This window comes from Amblyraja radiata, chromosome 1 (genome assembly GCF_010909765.2).
Source record: "Amblyraja radiata isolate CabotCenter1 chromosome 1, sAmbRad1.1.pri, whole genome shotgun sequence".
NCBI classification, from domain to species: domain Eukaryota; kingdom Metazoa; phylum Chordata; class Chondrichthyes; order Rajiformes; family Rajidae; genus Amblyraja; species Amblyraja radiata.
In genome coordinates this window covers 100,934,925-100,955,789 of record NC_045956.1, presented here as the reverse complement: position 1 = coordinate 100,955,789, position 20,865 = coordinate 100,934,925, and the positions used below count along the sequence as shown (strand labels likewise).

The following is a 20,865-nucleotide window of genomic DNA, read 5'->3' as shown; positions in this document are numbered from 1 at the left end:
ATATTATTACTTTTAGCTGTTAAATTGTAAAGCATCCATATAGAAACATCGGCAAAATAAATGTAATAATTTTGTAATAACATTCTTGCATTTATTTCATATTTATTTATAACACAGGAGGCCATTTGGCCCATGGAGCATATAAACTGGTTCTGAATAATCCCATTTACCCCCTTCCCTCAAATTATTTGTGTAAATATTCTCCATATTTCCATAATCTCTCCCACCCACCTCTACTTACCCAATTAGCCTATCAATGAGCACATCTTTGGCATGGAGTTAGGAAACCAGAGGACACCAGCACACATGGTCAAAGAGAAAACTGTGCTCCACAAGGCAGCACTGGAGATCAGGATTGAACCCAGAGTTGAGGCGGCAGTTCTATTAGCTGTGACACTGGTGCTTGGTTGATTTTTTTTATATCAATCTAGTTAAAATATGTATTAGTGTTGATATTTCTTTCTCAGTGCATTTGTTTCAAGGCTTATACAACTGATTCAGAAGAATTCGCAGAGGAGGGAAACCTCACCCAGCTCCTGGTTATAATCTGCTAAATATGCCATTCCATAACAAAGGACGACTGGCTGAATTATGCTATTTTTTAAATCATTATATCAATAATAAGTATAAGAATATTTGGAGCAAGATATATGTTTAAAATATGTTTAAAATAACCGTTTCTGCATTAGAAAATATATGAAACAGCACTTTATGTTTGTCTTATTTTGACATTTTAACAACCTTCTCCACTTTAGGTCTGCCAGTATTCTGTGTCAAAGAGCCACCTTAGTGCTGTGGAATAGAATGTCTCATATGTGTCATTTCTTGGTTTCTGGATCAGAACTGAATTCTGTGCTGTACAAACCCCAGATATTGCTAAATTTAGAATTCACAAGGTGGAATAAACAAACTATTTTAAACAAAAATTTGGTTGGAATGGAAATTGCATCAGCAAATCAGTATTTTGCCTCATTTTAATTTGTCTCTCTGAGTTCACATCAGAACTTAAGTCATGTGGAAATTCCTTTAGTGTAAGTGTAAAAATTATTCTGAAGTTTTGATATGGGTAGTTAGTTGTCAATAAATTTGACGTATTGGATGAAAAAGTAATTCTCTTGCAAGTTTAAAAATTATTGCATTTTATTGTTCAAAGCATAATGCGAAATGTGGGAACATTCTTTTTACTCTATTTAGACTATTTGAGGTTGCACCAATTTTGACGCGGCAGATAGAATTTCTTATATATTGTAATGGGTATTAAAAATGTAATTGTTATTTGTATATTTAAATATTTTGTTTCTAATGTCCTCATGAACATCTGTCAATGCTTTATATTGTTTCTTCCACCAGTTTTTTAACCAGGTCCTAGTTCTGGGAAAGTCTTCCGTCAGTGATTTGTCTGAACATGTGTTTGATCTCATTATGGAGCTTTTTGCTATTGATCCTCATCTACTGCTGTCAGTTATGCCACAGCTTGAGTTTAAGCTGAAGGTGAGTTTAAATATGTTTAAAGATCCATGACTGCTAAGGATTCCTTCCTTCAGAAATAATGTATATCTTATCAATTGTAATGCCGAAGCAACTTTGTTACGATGGAAACAATTGTAATAATATTTACAAGGACTTTCAAAATGTACAAGGAATTGAACGGTTGTATTGGGTAAATTTGGTGAGCATGCAAAACCAGGTGAGAGCTGAGGAATTAAAAACAATGCCTATGATCAAGCAAGGTGTAGAGAAAAAGAGGTGATGTTTGATAATCATCTGTATGGGCGGGACAGGACAGTGGGAACCATTGTGGGGGGATGTTTTTATGTTTATTGTTAAATTCTTTAATGTTGTGTCTTATCTTTATTCGTGTGCTGCAATGGCAAGTCAAATTTCACTACACCAATTGGTGTATGATAATAAATGTCCTTTGTATCCGTGTATCCTTGTATAATGATACAACTAATGCCTCGGATTAATAACTTTGAGTTGGAATTTTGGAGAAAATAATCATAAATACTAGATTTGAAATTGTGTTTAAAGAACCACAAAATACTTGTTGACAAAGATTGTTAATCTTTGTAACAATGTTTTTCATTTATCTTTAAAAGAATAGTGACATTTTCTATCGTTGCTTTGCAACTGGATAAGAATGAGAAGCGGTAATAGTGGATAGGAAATTGCCTTCACCACAGGAAACACTCATGGTGAACGGTTGTGCTTTTTGCACAAGGGAAGGATGTTCCCCTTGAGTTGGTACTTGGACAACTGTTTTATTTATGCCGTACAAGCTGTACTGGATAAATTTCAGAATCGTCAAACTTGAAAGAATAAGCATCAAGGGTGATGGTAAAAGATTTGACGAGAATGTAGATGCAGTGAGGGGATGAAATTTGATGTGGGGAATGCAATAATGTAACTTAGTAGTAAGGACAAGATAATGTAGGCCTGGAGTTTCCTGAAAAATGCAAGTAATTATAAATGTAAATGCAGACATTTTCCTGTATAACCTTTAGGAAGTTCAGAATTAAATTATGTTCTTTCAGGAAGAAGATGGGGAGAAATGTCTTCAGTCAGAGGGTGGTGAATCTGTGGAATTCTTTGCCACAGAAGGCTGTGGAGGCCGTCAGTGGATATTTTTAAAGCAGAGATAGATGGATTCTTGCTTAGTACAAGTATCAGAGGTTATGGGGAGAAGCCAAGAGAATGTGGTTAGGAGGGAGAGATAGATCAGCCATGATTGAATGGTGGAGTAGACGATGGGCCAAATGGCCTAATTCTACTCCCATTCCTTATGACCTTATGACAGGTGGTTAAAAAAAGAACTCCAGTCCTCTTATCTCACTCCGTGTAGGAAAGAACTGCAGATGCTGGTTTAAACCGAAGACAGACACAATGCTGGAGTAACTCAACGGGACAGGCAGCATCTCTGGATAGAAGGAGTGGGTGATGTTTCAGTTCAAGCCCCTTCTTCAGACTGAGAATCAGGGGAGAGGGAGACACTGAGATAAGGGATCTCACTACCTGTGCCCCGTGCTCGAAAGGCAAGAAAGAGGAAGACAGTGCAGTTCATTAAGTGACTCGGGGTGGGGCTTCAGACAGTCATACAGCATGGAAACAGGCCCTCTGGTCCAACTTGTCCATGCCCATGCCCCATACACTCGTACTACCAGCCTGTGTTTGACCCATATCCATCTAAACCTGTCCTATCCATGTACCTGTACACATGAATGTTAAATGCTATCATAGACTTTGTCTTTAGAACTGATGTGTTACAATGCTGGGAGATATGTTCTCCACTCTGTATCTTGCACTTTGCTCGATCTGTTGTACTCAAGTTTGACTTAATTCTATTTATGTTCAGTATATCCTTATCTGATTGTATAGCATGCAAAACAAAGCTTTACACTGTACCTTGGTACATGGGCAGAGCATTAAATAAGAAAGGTGCATTCATTCTGATGAGATTCTGTTGATTTCCCAAAAGCCAGCTGAGGAACAGCAGAGGAACTGTGACAAGTCTCAGGTGATGCTTTGGTCTGTCATGAGCTCAGTAAATGTCTTTGTGAGTGTTGCACAATAGAGCACAGTTGTATGACAGTAATGTGACATAAGATATACATGTACCTAGATGGACAAGGGCTGATTAGGGATAGTCAGCACAGATTTGTGCGTGGGAGATCGTGTCTCATGAACCGGATTGATCTTCTTGAAGATGTGACCGAAAACGTTGATGACGACAGAGCTGTCGACGTTGTATATGTGGATTTCAGCAAAGGTATTTTACAAGCATTCACACGGTAGGCTGCTCTGGAAGGTAAGATTGCAAGGGATCCAAGGAGAGATAGCTGAATAGATTAAAAAATTGACTTCATGGAAGGGTGATGGTGGAAGGTTGTTTTTCAGACGGGAGGCCCGTGACGAGTGGTGAGAACTTACAAGGCATGATTAGCAAATTTGCAGCTGACACTAAACTGGGTGGTAGTTGAGATACTGAAAATGTTTGTCGGAAATTGCAGCAAGATCTTGATCGGTTGGGCAGGTGGGCTGAGGAGTGGCTGGTAGAGTTTAATACAGAAAAATGTGAGGTGTTGCCTGCTCAAGTTGGGGGCTATGTGTGAGTGGTGCAATATTGCGTTGGTGGTACGCCTTGAGTTGGGGGAACGGGTGAGTGGTGGAATCCTGCGTTGGGGGAGCAGACCCAATGGTCTGCATTTGGTCTAGTTTCAGTTAAGAGAAACATGGGAAAGGGGCCATTTGAGATGACTGTGATTTTCTTTATAATGAGCATAAATTTGATGTTTTGTGTTTTAATTTTAAACTTTTAATAACCATTAATATTCTAAAATGACAGCAAAGAATACAAGGTAATGGATTCTATGAATGGACCCAGTGTACAAAAACAATTATGTTAATTCTTGATAAGATACTGCTGTGTCCCAACAAGAGTATTGTGCAATCCTGCCCTGTGCAATTCGGAAAAATGTGAAGACCTTGCAGGTGAAGAGGGTGCAAAAAATATTTAGTAGAATGCTGTTGGGGTGGAAGGACTAAAATGCATGACAGGGTTAGAGTGGCGGGGATTGTTCTCCAGAGAGCAGTGGTGAGTCAATTTATTAAAAAAACAGACTCACGGTTTGGTGGGGGAGAAAATCATCTGGCAATCTTTCATTAAAAATCTAGGATCTTATTGAATGGCAGATTAGTGATGAGAGGCAAAGTGGCTTAATTCAGCTTCAAAGAGCCTGGGGGGTTGTAAATTAGCTTTATTTACATAATGTGTAGGCATGACATGAAAGTAATTCACTGGGGAAATTAATAAGCACTGCAGGGAAATAAATTGCTGGGTGCATAGGAATGCTAATGGCTCGGTAATTTTCGTTGGGGAGTTCAGTACAACAAATAACCTTTGGCTTTTTAACATTTTATTTCAGCAAATATGGTCTTATGCTGGTATTCTGATTTTGGTTTGGAAATGGAACAAATGAGGACCAGTGTGATAGTTTATAACCATATAACCATATAACAATTACAGCACGGAAACAGGCCATCTCGGCCCTACAAGTCCGTGCCGAACAATTATTTTCCCTTAGTCCCACCTGCCTGCACTCATACCATAACCCTCCATTCCCTTCTCATCCATATGCCTATCCAATTTATTTTTAAATGATACCAACGAACCTGCCTCCACCACTTCCACTGGAAGCTCATTCCACACCGCTACCACTCTCTGAGTAAAGAAGATCCCCCTCATGTTACCCCTAAACTTCTGTCCCTTAATTCTGAAGTCATGTCGAAAAGAGGTTGAAGCTGAACTGAACTTCAACTGATGATTTGAGAACTCATTTAAGGGCCTGTCCCACTATGGCGAGTTTATCTGCGAGTTTAGGAGAGTTTGCGTACGCCACAAGCTTGCGGCATGGTCGACGCGTGGTCGTAGGTGGTCACTGGTAAGTCTCCTTCATGGTCGAGAAGTGTTCCCGCATAGTGGTTACTAATTTTTCTGCGAGTAAAAATTGGTCGGCATGGAAAAAATCGATACTTTTTTACTCGTAGGTTTAGTCGAAGTAGGTCGGCATGTTATCGTAGGTGATCGAAGGTAGTCAAGTCCAATTTTCCCGAGAGCATCACCGATTTAATCGAAGCTGGTCGAAGCTAGTCTTCAACATAGTCGAAGAAGGTTGAAGGAGATCTACATATTCGTAGGAGGTTCTCTACATAGTCGAAGGAGGTCATAGGAGGTGTTCTACTTAGTCTAAGGATGCCAAATTTTCGGCGATACAACAGGACCATGACACTCTCCTAAACTCGCAAATAAACTCACCATAGTGGGACAGGCCCTTTACTTTCTCTAATCTTTCAACAAGAGCTGTGAGTGTTTTAGCTTGTTTAATGGTAATATTGCAGCCTGGTAGCTTTATCAAGATAGGTGTAATAGCTTGCAGGAGAGGGAAGATTAGGGACTAAGACCCAGACGTTAATATTATTTGGGCTATCTTTCACCCAACCCTCTGATGAACTTCTCTTCGGCACTCTTGGAGCTGTCTCCTACCATTCATGCAATGGCATCTGCCTCCATGGTTTGAAGCATTTGATCTCATACACATTCAACCACCTGAAAATGTCCATCTTATACTAGTAACAAGGATGGGCACGTTTTGGATCGAGATCCTTCTTCAGGCTGTTGTAGGAGAGAGAAAGCTGGAAAAGAGGTGGAGTAAGGGTCTGGCAAGTGATAGGTGGATGCAGGTGAGGGGAGTTGATCAGCAGATGGGTGGATGCCATTGATGAAAAGGAAATAAGGAGTGTCAGTTAGGGAGAAAAGTGGAGTGAAATGTAAAACCAGAGGGAGAGACGTTAAGTTGAATAGAAGGGGGGGAAAGGAAGAGGATTGTTGGTGAAATGGATACACACTAGAATAGGAGGGATGAAAATGAGAGAGGGGAAATAGGGGGTGTATCCTCATGCTGGAGATGAGATTTGAAGAGGTGCATGTGAACCTCTGCCTTGTCTATTAGGAATCCCAAGGATTTAAATGAGGAAAGAGGATTAGGGACATGTGGTGCATCTCCTGTGGTTTCAGGGGAAAGGGAGGGGACGATTCGCATGTGATGAATGAACCAAGGAGTAGGAGATGGAGTGGTCTCTGCAGAATGCGAAAAGGGATGGGAATGGGTGGAAGTGACTGGTGGTGGGATCAGGGTGAAGGTGGCGGAAATGTCATAGAATAATGTGTTGGGATGGAAAGTGAAGATCATGGGAACTCTATCCTTGTTTCGTCTTGAAGGAGGATGATGGAGAGCAGAACTGTGGGACACATTGGAGACCTGGGCAAAGTATCCATCCCCAACAGCAGAGAGAAACCAGGTTTACTGAATAAAGAAGACATCCCGGATGCCTAGAGTGGAAACCACGTCATGGGTGCAGATGCGGAGGGGCAGAAATTGAGAGCAAGGGATGGTGCCCTTGGAAGAGGCAGGGTGGGCGGAGCTACAGTCAAGATAACTATGGAAGCCCCTGGGTTTATAGTAGATGTCAGTCAATAGTATACCTCCGTGATGGGGACAGAGATCGAGAAAGGGAAGAGAGGTGTCAGAGAGAGCGTGAATTTGATGACTGGATGGAAATTGGTAGTAAAGTTAAGGTACGAGTTATGCACAAGTGCAAGAGACAGCCCTCAAGCATTCGGTGTTGTAGCAGAGAAAGAGTTGGGGATTGGTGCCACGGTTCATTTTGAACAAGGACTGTTCAACGTAACCAAAATATAGATGGGCCTAGCTGGGAACCATGTGAGTGTGCATGGCTACACCTTTAACTTGAAAAGGTAAAGAAGTTAAAAGAAAAGTTGTAGAAATCGGACACTGAGAAGGTATACAAGAGTCGCCGAGTTTTGGTGCCATTTTCAAAATCCAAGCTGCCGCTGACTTTCAGCCATCGCTTCGATCCAGATTGGCGAGTAAGCGGTTATCCCTCTCATCGCCCAACCACCTTCAACATTTGTGCCCCAGGTGTGTCTCCCGCAGCCAAACTTGGGGTGCCAGGACTGTTACCGGGAGAAAATTGTGGCCCAGAGGTAATTTGGCTGCACGGCACGGCAGGAGTGCCCTGAGAAAATGAATGTATGTAGGAATTGTATGTCCATGGTAAAAATAAGGCAATGAAGACTTAAGAATTGGAAGTTATTGAAGTGATGAAGAGTATGTGAAGTGCGTTGGTTATAAGTTTGAACGGACTGGCCGGGGTGGGGCTTATTTGAAGATGGGTTCAGTGGAATACACAGAAACAAGGTGCCTGTAGGGGAAGGAAATAGGAATTGGCAGGACAAGGTTGGGAGATAGGAATGGACAGGACTGGATTTGGGAGATAAAAAGCAGGACTGCCCTGGCAGATGCATTATTTCTGCCTGCTCCTGCCCCACCAACAACATCTCCATATGCCTCAAATGTATAATGTCCTTCCTTGTCCAATCCCTTCCAACCTACATTCGAGACACCTCGCACGATCTTCACTACTTCAATAACTTCTGATTGATTTTGAATTTTCATGCAAAATTAAAATGATGAATCTGAAATAAAAACAAAATAATCCATAGGTTGAGTATCATTTTTGGAAAGACAAATAGTTAATGTTTCAGGTTGATAATCTGTCATCAGGGCTTAAGCACAAGTATTGATTAATTATAATTGGTCCACTGGGGAATTTTAATGTTGAGTGTTGATCCTATTTAAGCCATGGCATTAATTTTAACCTCAAGCTCTCACTAATGTATCAGTTTATCGAATAATTTTAGAATGGTGCATAATGTCAGTTCAATGAATTTCCTAAGTCGTGCACTCATTTCAGAAAATATTTTATGCTGAAGCTCATGGGATAACTTTGGAACACACAACTTTTCTTAGTCGGGCAAAAATGCCCTGAATCAACATTGTTTGTTCATTTATATACTGTAAAGATATGTTCTTTATTCTGTTCACAGTTGTTTTCATGAGCCAGTTTTGTTTAAACTGCTTGATTTGATTTTGGTTTAGCCTTCAGGCATTTTCAATAGTCAATGGTGCTTAATTTATTGCACATGCAACTGAAGAGTGAAATTCTTTTTGCACATGTTACACATCCGGGCGCCGCCATTTTTGGTGCCATTATTCAAAGTCCGAAGTCTGGTCGGCCCGTTCCCATGAACCAACGTCCCTCTCCTTGGCCTGTCCTTGGGGCGCCTCCTGCAGCCTACCTGAAGGCACTGGAGACATTATCCCGGTTCACCCTCCTATCGGCCCTTGCTCCTTACGTCTGCCAAGCCTTCGGACGGGTTCTCAGTCCGCAGAAGACCATGGTAGGTGGGTCAGGCCTACCGGGCGAGTCCTCCTCCAAGGTCTAAACTCGGCGGGCAAGTTGGGCCTGCTTGCCAGGAGAATCTCGGGTCACAGGTGCTAGTGGGGGGAACATAATCTGCGACCAAAAGAAAAGCTGGTATAGTCCTGAGCAAAATTAATTGAAGCAATATTCTTTGCTGTTCAAAGACTAATGCTTGCCATAAATCAAGATGCAACACATTAATATGTTGAAGGATAGTTAAGGAAGGAATCTACCAAAGCTCTGCTCACGATACTTCAGCATGTGCTACTTTAAATGGATAATGTACGTTATATAAGTTGTGCATACTAAACCTATAAAATCTATTCATTGGGAAGTAAACAGTGGGTGAATCATTTTAGGTGGATGCCGATATTCTGGCCAGAGTATTCTATATATTTTTTTTTAATCTGTGGCTTAATTTAGCCAAAATGTAATGTAAACATAGAAACATAGAAAATAGGTGCAGGAGGAGGCCATTCAGCCCTTCGAGCCACCACCGCCATTCATTGTGATCACGGCTGATCGTCCCCTATCAATAACCTGTGCCTTCCCCATATCCCTTGACTCCACTAGCCCCTAGAGCTCTATCTAACTCTCTCTTAAATCCATCCACTGCCCTCTGTGACGGGGAATTCCATAAATTCACAACTTTCTGGGTGAAAAGGTTTTTTCTCACCTCAGTCTTAAATGACCTCCCCTTTATTCTAAGACTGTGGCCCCTGGTTCTGGACTCGCCCAACATTGGGAACATTTTTCCTGCATCTAGCTTGTCCAGTCCTTTTATACTTTTATATGTTTCTATAAGATCCCCCCTCATTCTTCTAAACTCCAGTGAATACAAGCCTAGTCTTTTCAATCTTTCCTCATATGACAGTCCCGCCATCCCAAGGATCAATCTCGTGAACCTACGCTGTACTGCCTCAATCACAAGGATGTCTTTCCTCAAATTAGGAGACCAAAACTGTACACAATACTCCAGATGTGGTCTCACCAGAGCCCTATACACTGGAGAAGAACCTCTTTACTCCTATACTGAAATCCTCTTATAATGAAGGCCAACATTCCATTAGCTTTCTTCACTGCCTGCTGTACCTGTAAGCCAACGTTCAGTGACCGGTGTACAAGGCCGCCCAGGTCTCGCTGCACCTCCCTCTTACCTAACCTAACCCCATTGAGATAATAATCTGCCCCCTTGTTTTTTCCACCAAAGTGGATAACCTCACATTTATCTATATTATACTGCATCTGCCACGCATCTGCCCACTCACTCAACCTGTCCAGGTCACCCTGCAACCTCCTAACATCCTCTTCACAGTTCACACTGCCACCCAGCTTTGTGTAAATTTGGTGTAATAATTGAAAAATGCATTTTGTACTTAACTTTTTCAATTATTGTAATCATACACAGGTATAAACAGACATTGCTAAAAGTCACTGCCTTGATCCGAATGTAATAATAGACAATAGGTGCAGGGATAGGCCATTCGGTCCTTCAAGCCAGCACCGCCATTCACTGTGATCATGGCTAATCATCCACAATCAGTACCCTGTTCCTGCCTTCTCCCCATATGCCCTGACTCTGCTATTTTTAAGAGTTCTATCTTACTCTCTCTTGAAAGCAACCAGAGAATTGACCTTCACTGCCTTCTGAGGCAGAGAATTCCACATATTCACAACTCTCTGGGTGAAAACGTTTTTCCTCATCTCTGTTATATATGGTCAACCCCTTATTCTTAAACTGTGGCCCCTGGTTCTGGACTCCCCCAGCATTGGGAACATGTTTCCTGCCTCTAGCGTGTCCATTTCCTTAATAATCTTTTATTTTTCAATAAGATACCTTCTCATCCTTCTAAATTCCAGTGTATACAAGCCCAATCGCTCCATTCTTTCAACATATGACATTCCTGCCATCCCTGGAATTAACTTGATGAACCTGTGCTGCACTCCCTCAATAGCAAGAATGTCCTTCCTCAAATTTAGAGACTAAAACTGCACACAATACTCCAGGTGTGGTCTCATTAGGGCCCTGGACAACTGTCGAAGGATCTCTTTGCTCCTATACTCAACTCCTCTTGTTATGAAGGCAAACATGCCAATAGCTTTCTTCACTGCCTGCTGTACCTGCATGCTTACTTTCAGTGACTGATGAACAAGGACACCCAGATCTTGTTGTACTTCCCCATTTTTCTAATTTGATGCCATTCAGATAATAATCTGCCTTCTTGCCAAAGTAGATAACTTCACATTAATCTGCATAATTTTTTGTTGTTTTCTTTGTCCTGTTTTAGTTAATTTTGGTTTATTAGGTGTGTGTGTGTGTGGGGGGGGGAACATGTTTTTGTCTCTTCCTTCGGGGGAATGCGACTTTTTCTTGTCGTATCCCCTTTCTCTGCCTCCGTCTGCGCTGAGGCCTATTGGCGGAGCTGGCGGCCTCCAACTGCGGCCGACCTCGAGGCTCCGGAGGCAGAGCCGACCAGGACTAGGCTGGCCGACTTCGGGGCTGAGGCGGCGGCGGGACTCGGAGCTGAGGCGGCGGCGGCCTGACTCGTTGAAGCGGCGTTCCAGCTTCGGCAGCGGCTCGACTCGGAGCTGAGGCTGCGTTCCGGCGGCTGCCTGACTCGCTGAGGTGGGGTTCCGGCTTTCGGCAGCAGCCCGAATCGGAGCTGCGGCGGCGGTGGCGACATCACTACGGAGGTTCGGCCGCGGGCCCAGTGGACGACCGGGAGCTCGCAGTTTGCAGGTTGGTGACCTGTTTCCAGAGCTCCCGCAACTACAGCTGTGTCCGCTGGACTGGAGGGTGACATCTTCGGCCTGGACCGCCTCAGCGCAGCGGAAGAACAAGGAGGGAAGAGACAGAGACTAAGACTTTTGCCTCCATCACAGTGAGGAGGTGCTTGGTTAACTCACTGTGGTGGATGTTAATTTGTGTTTATTGTATGTTTTGTTATTTATTATTATTGTGTATGACTGCAGGCAACGACATTTCGTTCAGACCGAAAGGTCTGAATGACAATAAAGGAATCTAATCTAATCTAATCTGCCATGCATCTGCCCACTCACCCAACCTGTCCAAGTAACCCTGCATCCTCATAGCATCATCCTCACATTTCATACTGCCACCCAGCTTTGTGTCATTGCAAATTTGCTAATGTTACTTTTAATCCCTTCATCTAAATCATTAGTGTATATTGTAAATAGCTGCGGTCCCGGCACCGAGCCTTGCGGTACCCCACTAGTCACTGCCTGCCATTCTGAAAGGGACCCGTTAATCCCTACTCTTTGTTTCCTGTCTGCCAACCAATTTTCTATCCATGTCAGTGCCCTACCCCCAATACCATGTGCTCTAATTTTGCCCAATAATCTCCTATGTGGGACCTTATCAAACGCTTTCTGAAAGTCCAGGTGCACTATATCCACTGGCTCTCCCTTGTCCATTTTCCTAGTTTATCCTCAAACAAATTCCAGAAGATTAGTCAAGCATGATTTCCTCTTCACGCTTCAAGGACACTGAACATGAAAGCTTTGTTTTATTCGTCCATCATTCCCTTACATCCTGGCAACTTGTGTCCTCCATTCCTTATCAAACAAAAAGGATAGCTGCATCATCATATTGTAAACTGAACATTCCAACACCATTTAGGATATTGCATTTGTTACATTGATTACGCATCACAGTCCTATATCTTGGGTGGTCTTCTCTGACGTTTTGGTCTGACCACTGCCTCTGTTTGCACTGGTACAGGATTCTGATCTGTCATGTCCTGTTCTACCGGTTTATCATCTCAATTCGGGTTTTGCATAGTCTCCTACTCAGACTCGTGCATTCTTGGCTCATCAATTTGGTAGTCTTAAGTCTGACCCCCCACATTCGGTTCAAGGAAATGACAGTCACCATTATGAAAGTGTATTACTTGCAAGATCTGTACAATGGTATAGATAATGTGTAAATAAAGTACATAATGTTATCAACAGTTTTGCACAAGTAGTTTTGCACACCACGTGTATCCATAACCAAATTGGATATAACAGAAATGATGAATTAGGGAATACCATTTGTATTACATAGACCAAATTAGTGTAACATAATTTCAATCAGCAGCTAGAGAACCACTTAAAGGTTACTTTGGAATGTGACACGCAGGGGGGAAAACTGCCTTGGATTTAAACAATACAAGAGGAAATAAACTCTCTCCCTGCAGTAATTAGACACCATTGTCTCTTAAGATCACAGCTGACCATTTAATTGACAATCATTTGTTTCTATTGACACTTGTGCAATGCTGCTCTACCAAACAATGCAGTTGTTAGTACTTTTTGCTTGCAATAACAAAAATAAACACCGCTCTTAACGTTCCTGATTTTTGGAAATCCTAGGTGGAAGAATAGCTTTGTTGTGAATCTGAAATCCTCCAGCCCCTAACCTCCAAATTGACACCTTTGTTGCGACACTTTGGTTTTCTGTAACAATGTTTCTTAAGGCAAGTATAGTGTTATTGCAGTCACCTATCGTTTGTATATGTGCACACGGATGATTACATATATGGCGGCAAGAAAAATGTTTCACTGCCTGTCCCTTACCATCCTGTGTATCCACATGTCCAATAACTTTCACTTTAAACTGCAAGAGCTTTGGCATTTGGCCAAGTGAATCCTGTTTTTTTTTGCCACAGACAAGATCATTTCAAACTTGAATCGTGCATACAGCTTTATGTCACAAAGTTAGACATTTTATGATTTTAGTTATTTCAAGATTATTTCAGTCTTCCAGGAATTGTTTGTTCTTGTGTAATATATATAGTTTGTTTTCCCAGAGCAATGATGGTGAAGAGCGATTGGCTGTTGTTCGACTATTGGCAAAACTATTTGGTGCCAGGGATTCGGAGCTTGCAACACAAAATCGGCCCCTGTGGCAGTGTTTCTTGGGACGGTAAGTTTTTTTAGAAGCTTAAGATATTTAATTGAAGTGTTCAACCATTGAAAAGTTCACTCACAGGGATGAAGAAAAATAGTGAGGAATAGTTCTAAAGAGGACCATGTATCACCAGGTAATATCATGTGGTTATTCTACATAGCTGGTAGATGTAAATATTTTCCATTGAGATACTTTATATCAAATTATCTTAAAAATCATAAAACTGGAGATGCTGGAAATTTGAAATAACTATTTAAATAATACACTATCTGTTTTCAAACAAAATGAATGAACTTCACATTTATCTACATTGTACTGCATCTACTATGTGCTTGTTCTTTCATTTAACTTATCCAAATCTTCCTGAAGTCTCTTCATCCTCTAAGGAATTCCACCGAGATCTGTGCTGGACCTCTGTGTTTGTGTTATATTTAAAAGGACTTGGATGTAATGTAGATGTGTTGTTCAGCAAGTTTGCATCTGACTTAAATTGTTGGAGTTGGGGATAATGAGGTAGGCTATCAAAGAAATAACGGTATGTCAATATGCTACAAAATGGGCAGAACAATAAAGGTTAATCCCAGCAAGTGAGAAATGTTGCACTTTGGGAGGTCAAATTTCTGGAGAAAGTATACAGTAAATGGCAAGCATCTTAACAGCTTTGATGTGCTGAAAAATGTTGGGGGTCCAAATCCATAGCTTTTTCAAAGTGGTAACACGAGTAGATACAATGGTAAAGGAGGTAGAGTGGTTAGGGCATGAGTACGAGTCAGGAAGTCCTGTTGCAGCTTTATACCTTGATATCAACCTACATTATGAATTCATGGTCTTATTAATTACTTTGAATTATTGTGCTTTTTAATAGATTTAATGACATTCATGTTCCTGTGCGACTGGAATGTGTGAAGTTTGCAAGTCATTGTCTGATGAATCATCCAGATTTAGCCAAAGATCTTACAGGTGAGGTGTGTTTATACAAAAATGCCACCCTAGATGGAGATTTGCTTCCAGTGTCAACATTTGAAGCAAAAACAAAACTGTCATGGCTAGATTGAGTGGATAAAGGCACCTAACACTATCTGTATAATTGTGTGTGGGAGGGGGAAACTGCAGAAGCTGGCAGGTAGACATTGTATTTCTATGTTACCTGATTTTTGTGTTAAACTTTTGGCCAAATCTTAGACCTTCACCCCAGCAGTGGAAGCTAAGTGATGTGGAATCTGGAAGCGTTGAACAGATTGTATTACCATCCTTAAGTACTGTTTCTGATATGAATTTTTAAAGCACTTTTGAATGTATCATTTTCAGATTCAGATTCAGATTCAATTTTAATTGTCATTGTCAGTGTACAGTACAGAGACAACGAAATGCATTTTGAAGAAAGTTCTGCAAATACCAATTGTTTTGTCCACAAAATTGGCTTTTAGATAGTAATTGAAAGCTTGCTATATTCAAAGCCATTGTTGTACTAAAGGAGCTGAGCAGATTAGTGTTCTTTCTTATTCTTGGGGAAAGTTCCAAAAAGCTCAACGTATTCTACATCAGTGGTTCTTAACCTCGGGGTCATGACCCCCATGGGGTCGTTTGGGGTTTTTCCGGGGGTCATGAAGGGGTCATAAATAACATATCAATTTGTTGAGCCCATGTTTAGGAACCTAACAAAGGTACATACCACACACAGTATTTTGTTTGCGTATGCGAGTACGTATACGAACAGGAACGGTGTGTGTTGTGAACCATGTCTGGCAAGAAGCGCACGTAAAGTGAAGCATTTCTCAAGTTCAGCTTCACAGGCATTGTTCAAAAATCCGTGGTCAAGCTGCAATGTGTTATCTGTGTCAAGGTTTTGAGCCACGAGAGCATGAAGCCCAGCAAACTCTGAAGATCCATTTGAAGTCTTGTCACAGCGACCTGGCGGGGAAGGGCATGGACTATTTCAAATCAAAAGAAGCCGCACTTCCCGCATCGATTCGACGGGTCACTGCGCTCATCAAAATGAAGCAGTGTTGGATCGCACATACTAAGAAACCACACACCATCGGTGAAGAGTTTATCAAGCCATGCCTTCTCGAAGCAGTAAGGTTGGTGCTGGGGTAACAGCAGTCAAACAAGTTCAGGCAGATTTCCCTTTCGAATGACACAGTCAAAAGTCGAATCTCGGATATGAGTAATGATATTCTGCTGCAACGCAGGCTACCTGGGCGCTACAGCCGGTTCCGGGGCAGGGGATCTCAACCCACCTTCTGGCAATTCGTGAAGCCATCGAACGTTACTTCCCCGGACTGGACGACCGCTCTCGTGATGAGTGGATCGTCTGACCCTTTTCTGTTGAAGACTGTGCCATCAGCGATACTGACGTGGCTGCGAAGGTTGAATTTTACTGAATACGTGAAGATGCGCAGCTCAAGAGTGACTTCATGGAACAAGTGCTCGCCACGTATTGGCAGAAAGTGAAGGGGTGTCCTGATCTTTCAAAGAGGCCCCTGACCCTGCTGGTCCAGTCCCCCTTAACCTATTGCTGTGAGGCTGGATTCTCAACCGTGGTAACTCTGAAAACGAAGGCACGCAATAGGCTTGTGGTCGACGCTGACATGAGCATTCGTCCTCGTTTTGATCGCCTGCCGGCTGCGAAGCAATTTCAGTCATTCCATTGACTGAGTATTGGCAGACATGTTTTAATAAATTGGGCTGTTTTTTTTTTTCAATATTTGTTTCGGGGGTCACGGTACTGACCAAGAATGTCTGATGGGGTCGCGGGGCCAAAAAGGTTAAGAACCACTGTTCTACATGGTTCCATGATACAAGCTAAAAAAAAGTTTTAAACTCGTTGCAGCAAAATTACTTATGTAAGGCATGGAACTTAAGTTTCAAACCAGTTTGAAAGCCATATCATTTATTTGAAATGCACATCACTTAATCAAGTCTGCAGAACTGTTAATTATTTTGAAAAGGTGACATGAGTTTAAGATGTCTGTTAACAGAATCATAAACTGCAATTTATGTTTCGCTAAAAGAAATGTGTTAATCCTGAATCAGTAATTGTATGTGCTAAATCCTTTTTAATAGACTACTTGAAGGTTCGATCACATGATCCAGAAGAGGCAATCCGGCATGATGTCATTGTAACAATAATTACAGCAGGAAAGAAAGATTTATCACTGGTGAATGACCAGCTGCTTGGATTTGTGAGAGAGAGAACACTTGACAAAAGGGTAAGGTTTTGAGATTGCAACATTTATTGAATTGAATTGAATTGATTTTTATTAGGGACAGTGCATATTAATAAACATTTGCATGTAATATGCAAGATTGTAGCCAGTAGCTAATTTCCATCTTTTGTCCCAACACAAGGTAAACACATTCCAAACAAGGTAAAAACAAAAGACAAAAATAAAAACAAAACAAACAATAAAGTAAAACTTATCATTGCAAAAGTACCATGTTCTATTTCTTTGTTTTGCAGCACAGTTGTGTGTTTCCTGAGATGAGCAGGGGAATATAGGCATTTGATAGTAAATTGCAGAAAAATTGTGCTATTTCTGAAATAATTATTCTGTAGCCTACACATAGATTGGAGAGACCTGAAAACCACTGCACCAAAAAAATAAGTGTTATAACTCTGACCTTTAAATATTTATTCCATTTAAAATAATATTTCATATGTTTCAATCTTTTGAATTCCATTTAAATCACTTTCCCCGTCCACCTATATCCTGCCCTTTGACTTCACATCTCTTGTATTCACTGGATGAAGGGGAGCCAGTGGATATAGTGTATCTAGACTTTCAGAAACCCTTTGATAAGAGTCCCGCATGGGAGACTGGTGACTAAAATTAGATCGTATGGTATTGGGGGTAAGGTGTTGACATGGATAGAAAATTGGTTGGCAGACCGGAAGCAAAGAGTAGGAGTGAACGGGTCCTTTTCTGAATGGCAGGCAGTGGCGAGTGGAGTGCCGCAAGGCTAGGTGTTGGGGCCGCAACCGTTTACCATATATATTAATGATTTGGAAGAGGGAATTAGGAGCAACACTGACAAGCTTGCGGATGACACAAAGCTGCGTGGCAGTGTGAACTGTGAAGAGGATGTTAGAAGGTTGCAGGGTGACCTGGACAGGTTAAGTGTGTGGGCAGATACTTGGCAGATGCAGTATAATATAGATAAATGTGAGGTTATACACTTTGGTGGCAAAAACAAGGGGGCAGATTATTATCTCAATGGGGTTAGGTTAGGTAAGGTAAGGGGGAGGTACAGCGAGACCTGAGTGTCCTTGTACACTGAAAGTTGGCGTGCAGGTACAGCAGGCAGTGAAGAAAGCTAATGGAATGTTGGCCTTCATAACAAGAGGATTTCAGTATAGGAGTAGAGAGGTCCTTCTGCAGTTGTTTATGGTAAGACAACATCTGGAGTATTGTGTGCAGTTTTGGTCTCCTAATTTGAGGAAGGACATCCTTGTGATTGAGGCAGTGCAGCGCAGGTTCACGAGATTGATCCCTGGGATGGTGGGACTGTCATATGAGGAAAGATTGAAAAGACTAGGCTTGTATTCACTGGAGTTTAGAAGGATGAGGGGAGATCTTATAGAAACTTATAAAAGGATTGGACAAGCTAGATGCAGGAAAAATGTTCCTAATGTTGGGCGGGTCCAGAACCAGGGGCCACAGTCTTAGAATAAAGGGGAGGTCATTTAAGACTGAGGTGAGAAAAAACTTTTTCACCCAGAGAGTTTTGAATTTGTGCAATGCCCTGCCACAGAGGGCAGTGGAGGCCAAATCACTGGATGGATTTAAGAGAGAGATAGAGCTCTAGGGGCTAGTGGCTGTATCAAGGGATATGGGGAGAAGTCAGGCACGGGTTATTGATTGGGGACGATCAGCCATGATCACAATGAATGGAGGTGCTGGCTCGAAGGGCCGAATGGCCTCCTGCACCTATTTTCTATGTTTTTATGTCTATGTTTCTCTTTCACTCTTTTCTCCTTATCTTACAACCTAATGTCTCAGTTTTCATCTTGTCTCTGTCCACCTATATGATAATCAAACCTATCACATGTTGTCCCTACTGCCCACCTATTTTCCAGCTTCTCCCCCTCCTATCAGTCTGACGAAGCAGCCTGACCCAAAACTTTACTCCAGCACTGATTTTTTGTTTCAGACAATGCATAATTGATTAATTGACACTTAATTGTCATGTGTACTTTGTGCAGTGAGATTCTTTGTTAGCGTACAATACAAGGTATGCAAGAGTCGCCACGTAAAGGGTGCCGACACAGTTACAAAAGTATTCAATATAGTCCTTCTCCCCACCCCCGTCCCTCTATGTGCTCGTTGCCCTCCCACTGCGTCCCTCCTGGTTCTTGGATTCATATTCTTCTATTGAACTCATATTCTTCTACGTTTCTTAGTTCTATCCTGCCTGCCTTTCTCTTATTCAGTTCCTTTTCCTGACCATCATATGGCCAAATCTCAGTAGCAATTGCCATGTCAACCGAGCAAAATGCATTAAAATCTACAATCTTCTTAATTAGTTTCTTGCATTCTGTCGATTTGTATAAAGAATGCTAATTTGTGTCTTCAGGCTGTAGTTCATATATTTTGCTCCCATTCTGATTTATTTCAATATAATTCATATACTTTAAATGACCTTGTTTATCTATTGCTTATCACATGATTTCTGACCATGTATTCTCTCCCCACCTCACTTAAAATCCTTGACTGTTCTATTTATGAGGATCCTAGTGCAGGTCATCCCCGGCTTACAAATATCTGATTTATGTTTATAGAAAAGATCATTTGAGTGACAGATGGCATGAGTTTGCCAGCTACTCTGGGACTGCAAGCATCTCCTGCCCTGTGGGAACTCCATTCATGGGTGCATTTCTAACTTACAAACTGTTCGGGTTGCTCCTCGAGTCTGCTTGGCCAGTCAGTAAGATCATGTCTGATCTGATTGTAGCCTCCATGCTACATTCCTGTCTCCCTCTGTTTGTATTTATTTATTTGTATGTATATATATGTGTGTATTATAATCACGCCTGTATTATATATATTATACACGCACATACACACACCACTTCCTGCGTGGTTTTCTAATGTTGGGGATTGAGCCCATGACTCCAATTGGAATCATAGAGCTGGAGCATGCTCTATACCCCACCCAACCCTGTGGCAACTATAAAGTAACTATTTTACAATAATACATTGCTCTCATTCTCTCTATATTACCATGAACTCCGCAAGGATTCTGTCACTCAGCAATGTGACTTGAAAATGTTCCCCTCTGGAAACAGGTAGATTTAGGAAAAAATCGCTGGTTAGTTGTAATCCTCCATAAGGTTGATGGTTGGAGACTTGGCAATGGTAATGCCATTGATTGTTTAAGAGTAAGTGGTTGGGTTCTCTTATTTGAGCTGGTCATTGCCTGCTACTTGCGTGGCATGAATGTTGCTTGCCACTTATCACCCCATGCCTGACTATTGATCTGACTAGGTCTTGCTGGATGTAGGCCTGGACTGCTTCAGTTTCTGAAGAATTGTGAATGGAATTGAACATTATACAATTATAAACTAACATCCCCACTTCTGACTTTATGATGGCATTAAGGTTATTAATAGAGAAGCTGAAGATGTTTGGGCCTAGGACTCTTCCTTGAAGAACTCCTACTGCATTGTCCTAGGGCCGAGATGATTGGTCTCCAACACTCGCAACCGTCAGCTTTTGTGCTGGTATTTCTCCAGCCAGAGGAGAGTTTCCCTTCATTCCCATTGAATAGAGTTTTACCAGGGTGTCTTGATGCCGTGTGTCAAATGCTGCTTTGATGTCAAGCATGTTATGATGCTCCTTCTTTCAAAAGAGCTCCATTTTATTCCTATTAGGCCTGCATGGAGGGGCAGAAGAGCGCACATCTTCATTGTGACTTTATCTCTCAAACGTACAGTCATTCCTCCTTTTGTTGAACTAGATTGCAGCAGTAAACCTGGTTGCATGACAAGATTCTGATGCAGCTTTTATATGCACGTAGAGGGTGGATGTAGACTTAGTTATGCTGTTCCTATTACTCTGAGCCATTCTGCACAGGTGGAGAATATTAAAGGGATTTCAATAGATGAATGT

The 20,865-nt window shown here is 41.7% G+C and overlaps 1 protein-coding gene across 17 annotated transcripts in view; it reads left to right on the top strand.

The window, feature by feature from the left end:
* Nucleotides 1-20,865, top strand: part of pds5a (PDS5 cohesin associated factor A) — a 200,643-nt gene that overhangs the window by 84,122 nt on the left and 95,656 nt on the right. For all 17 annotated transcript variants that reach the window (XM_033027250.1, XM_033027267.1, XM_033027259.1 and 14 more), the window contains 4 exons: nucleotides 1,351-1,491; nucleotides 13,653-13,768; nucleotides 14,619-14,713; nucleotides 16,820-16,965. In XM_033027250.1, coding sequence (XP_032883141.1) covers nucleotides 1,351-1,491; nucleotides 13,653-13,768; nucleotides 14,619-14,713; nucleotides 16,820-16,965 — 498 coding nt within the window. The remainder of the gene's footprint in view (nucleotides 1-1,350; nucleotides 1,492-13,652; nucleotides 13,769-14,618; nucleotides 14,714-16,819; nucleotides 16,966-20,865) is intronic.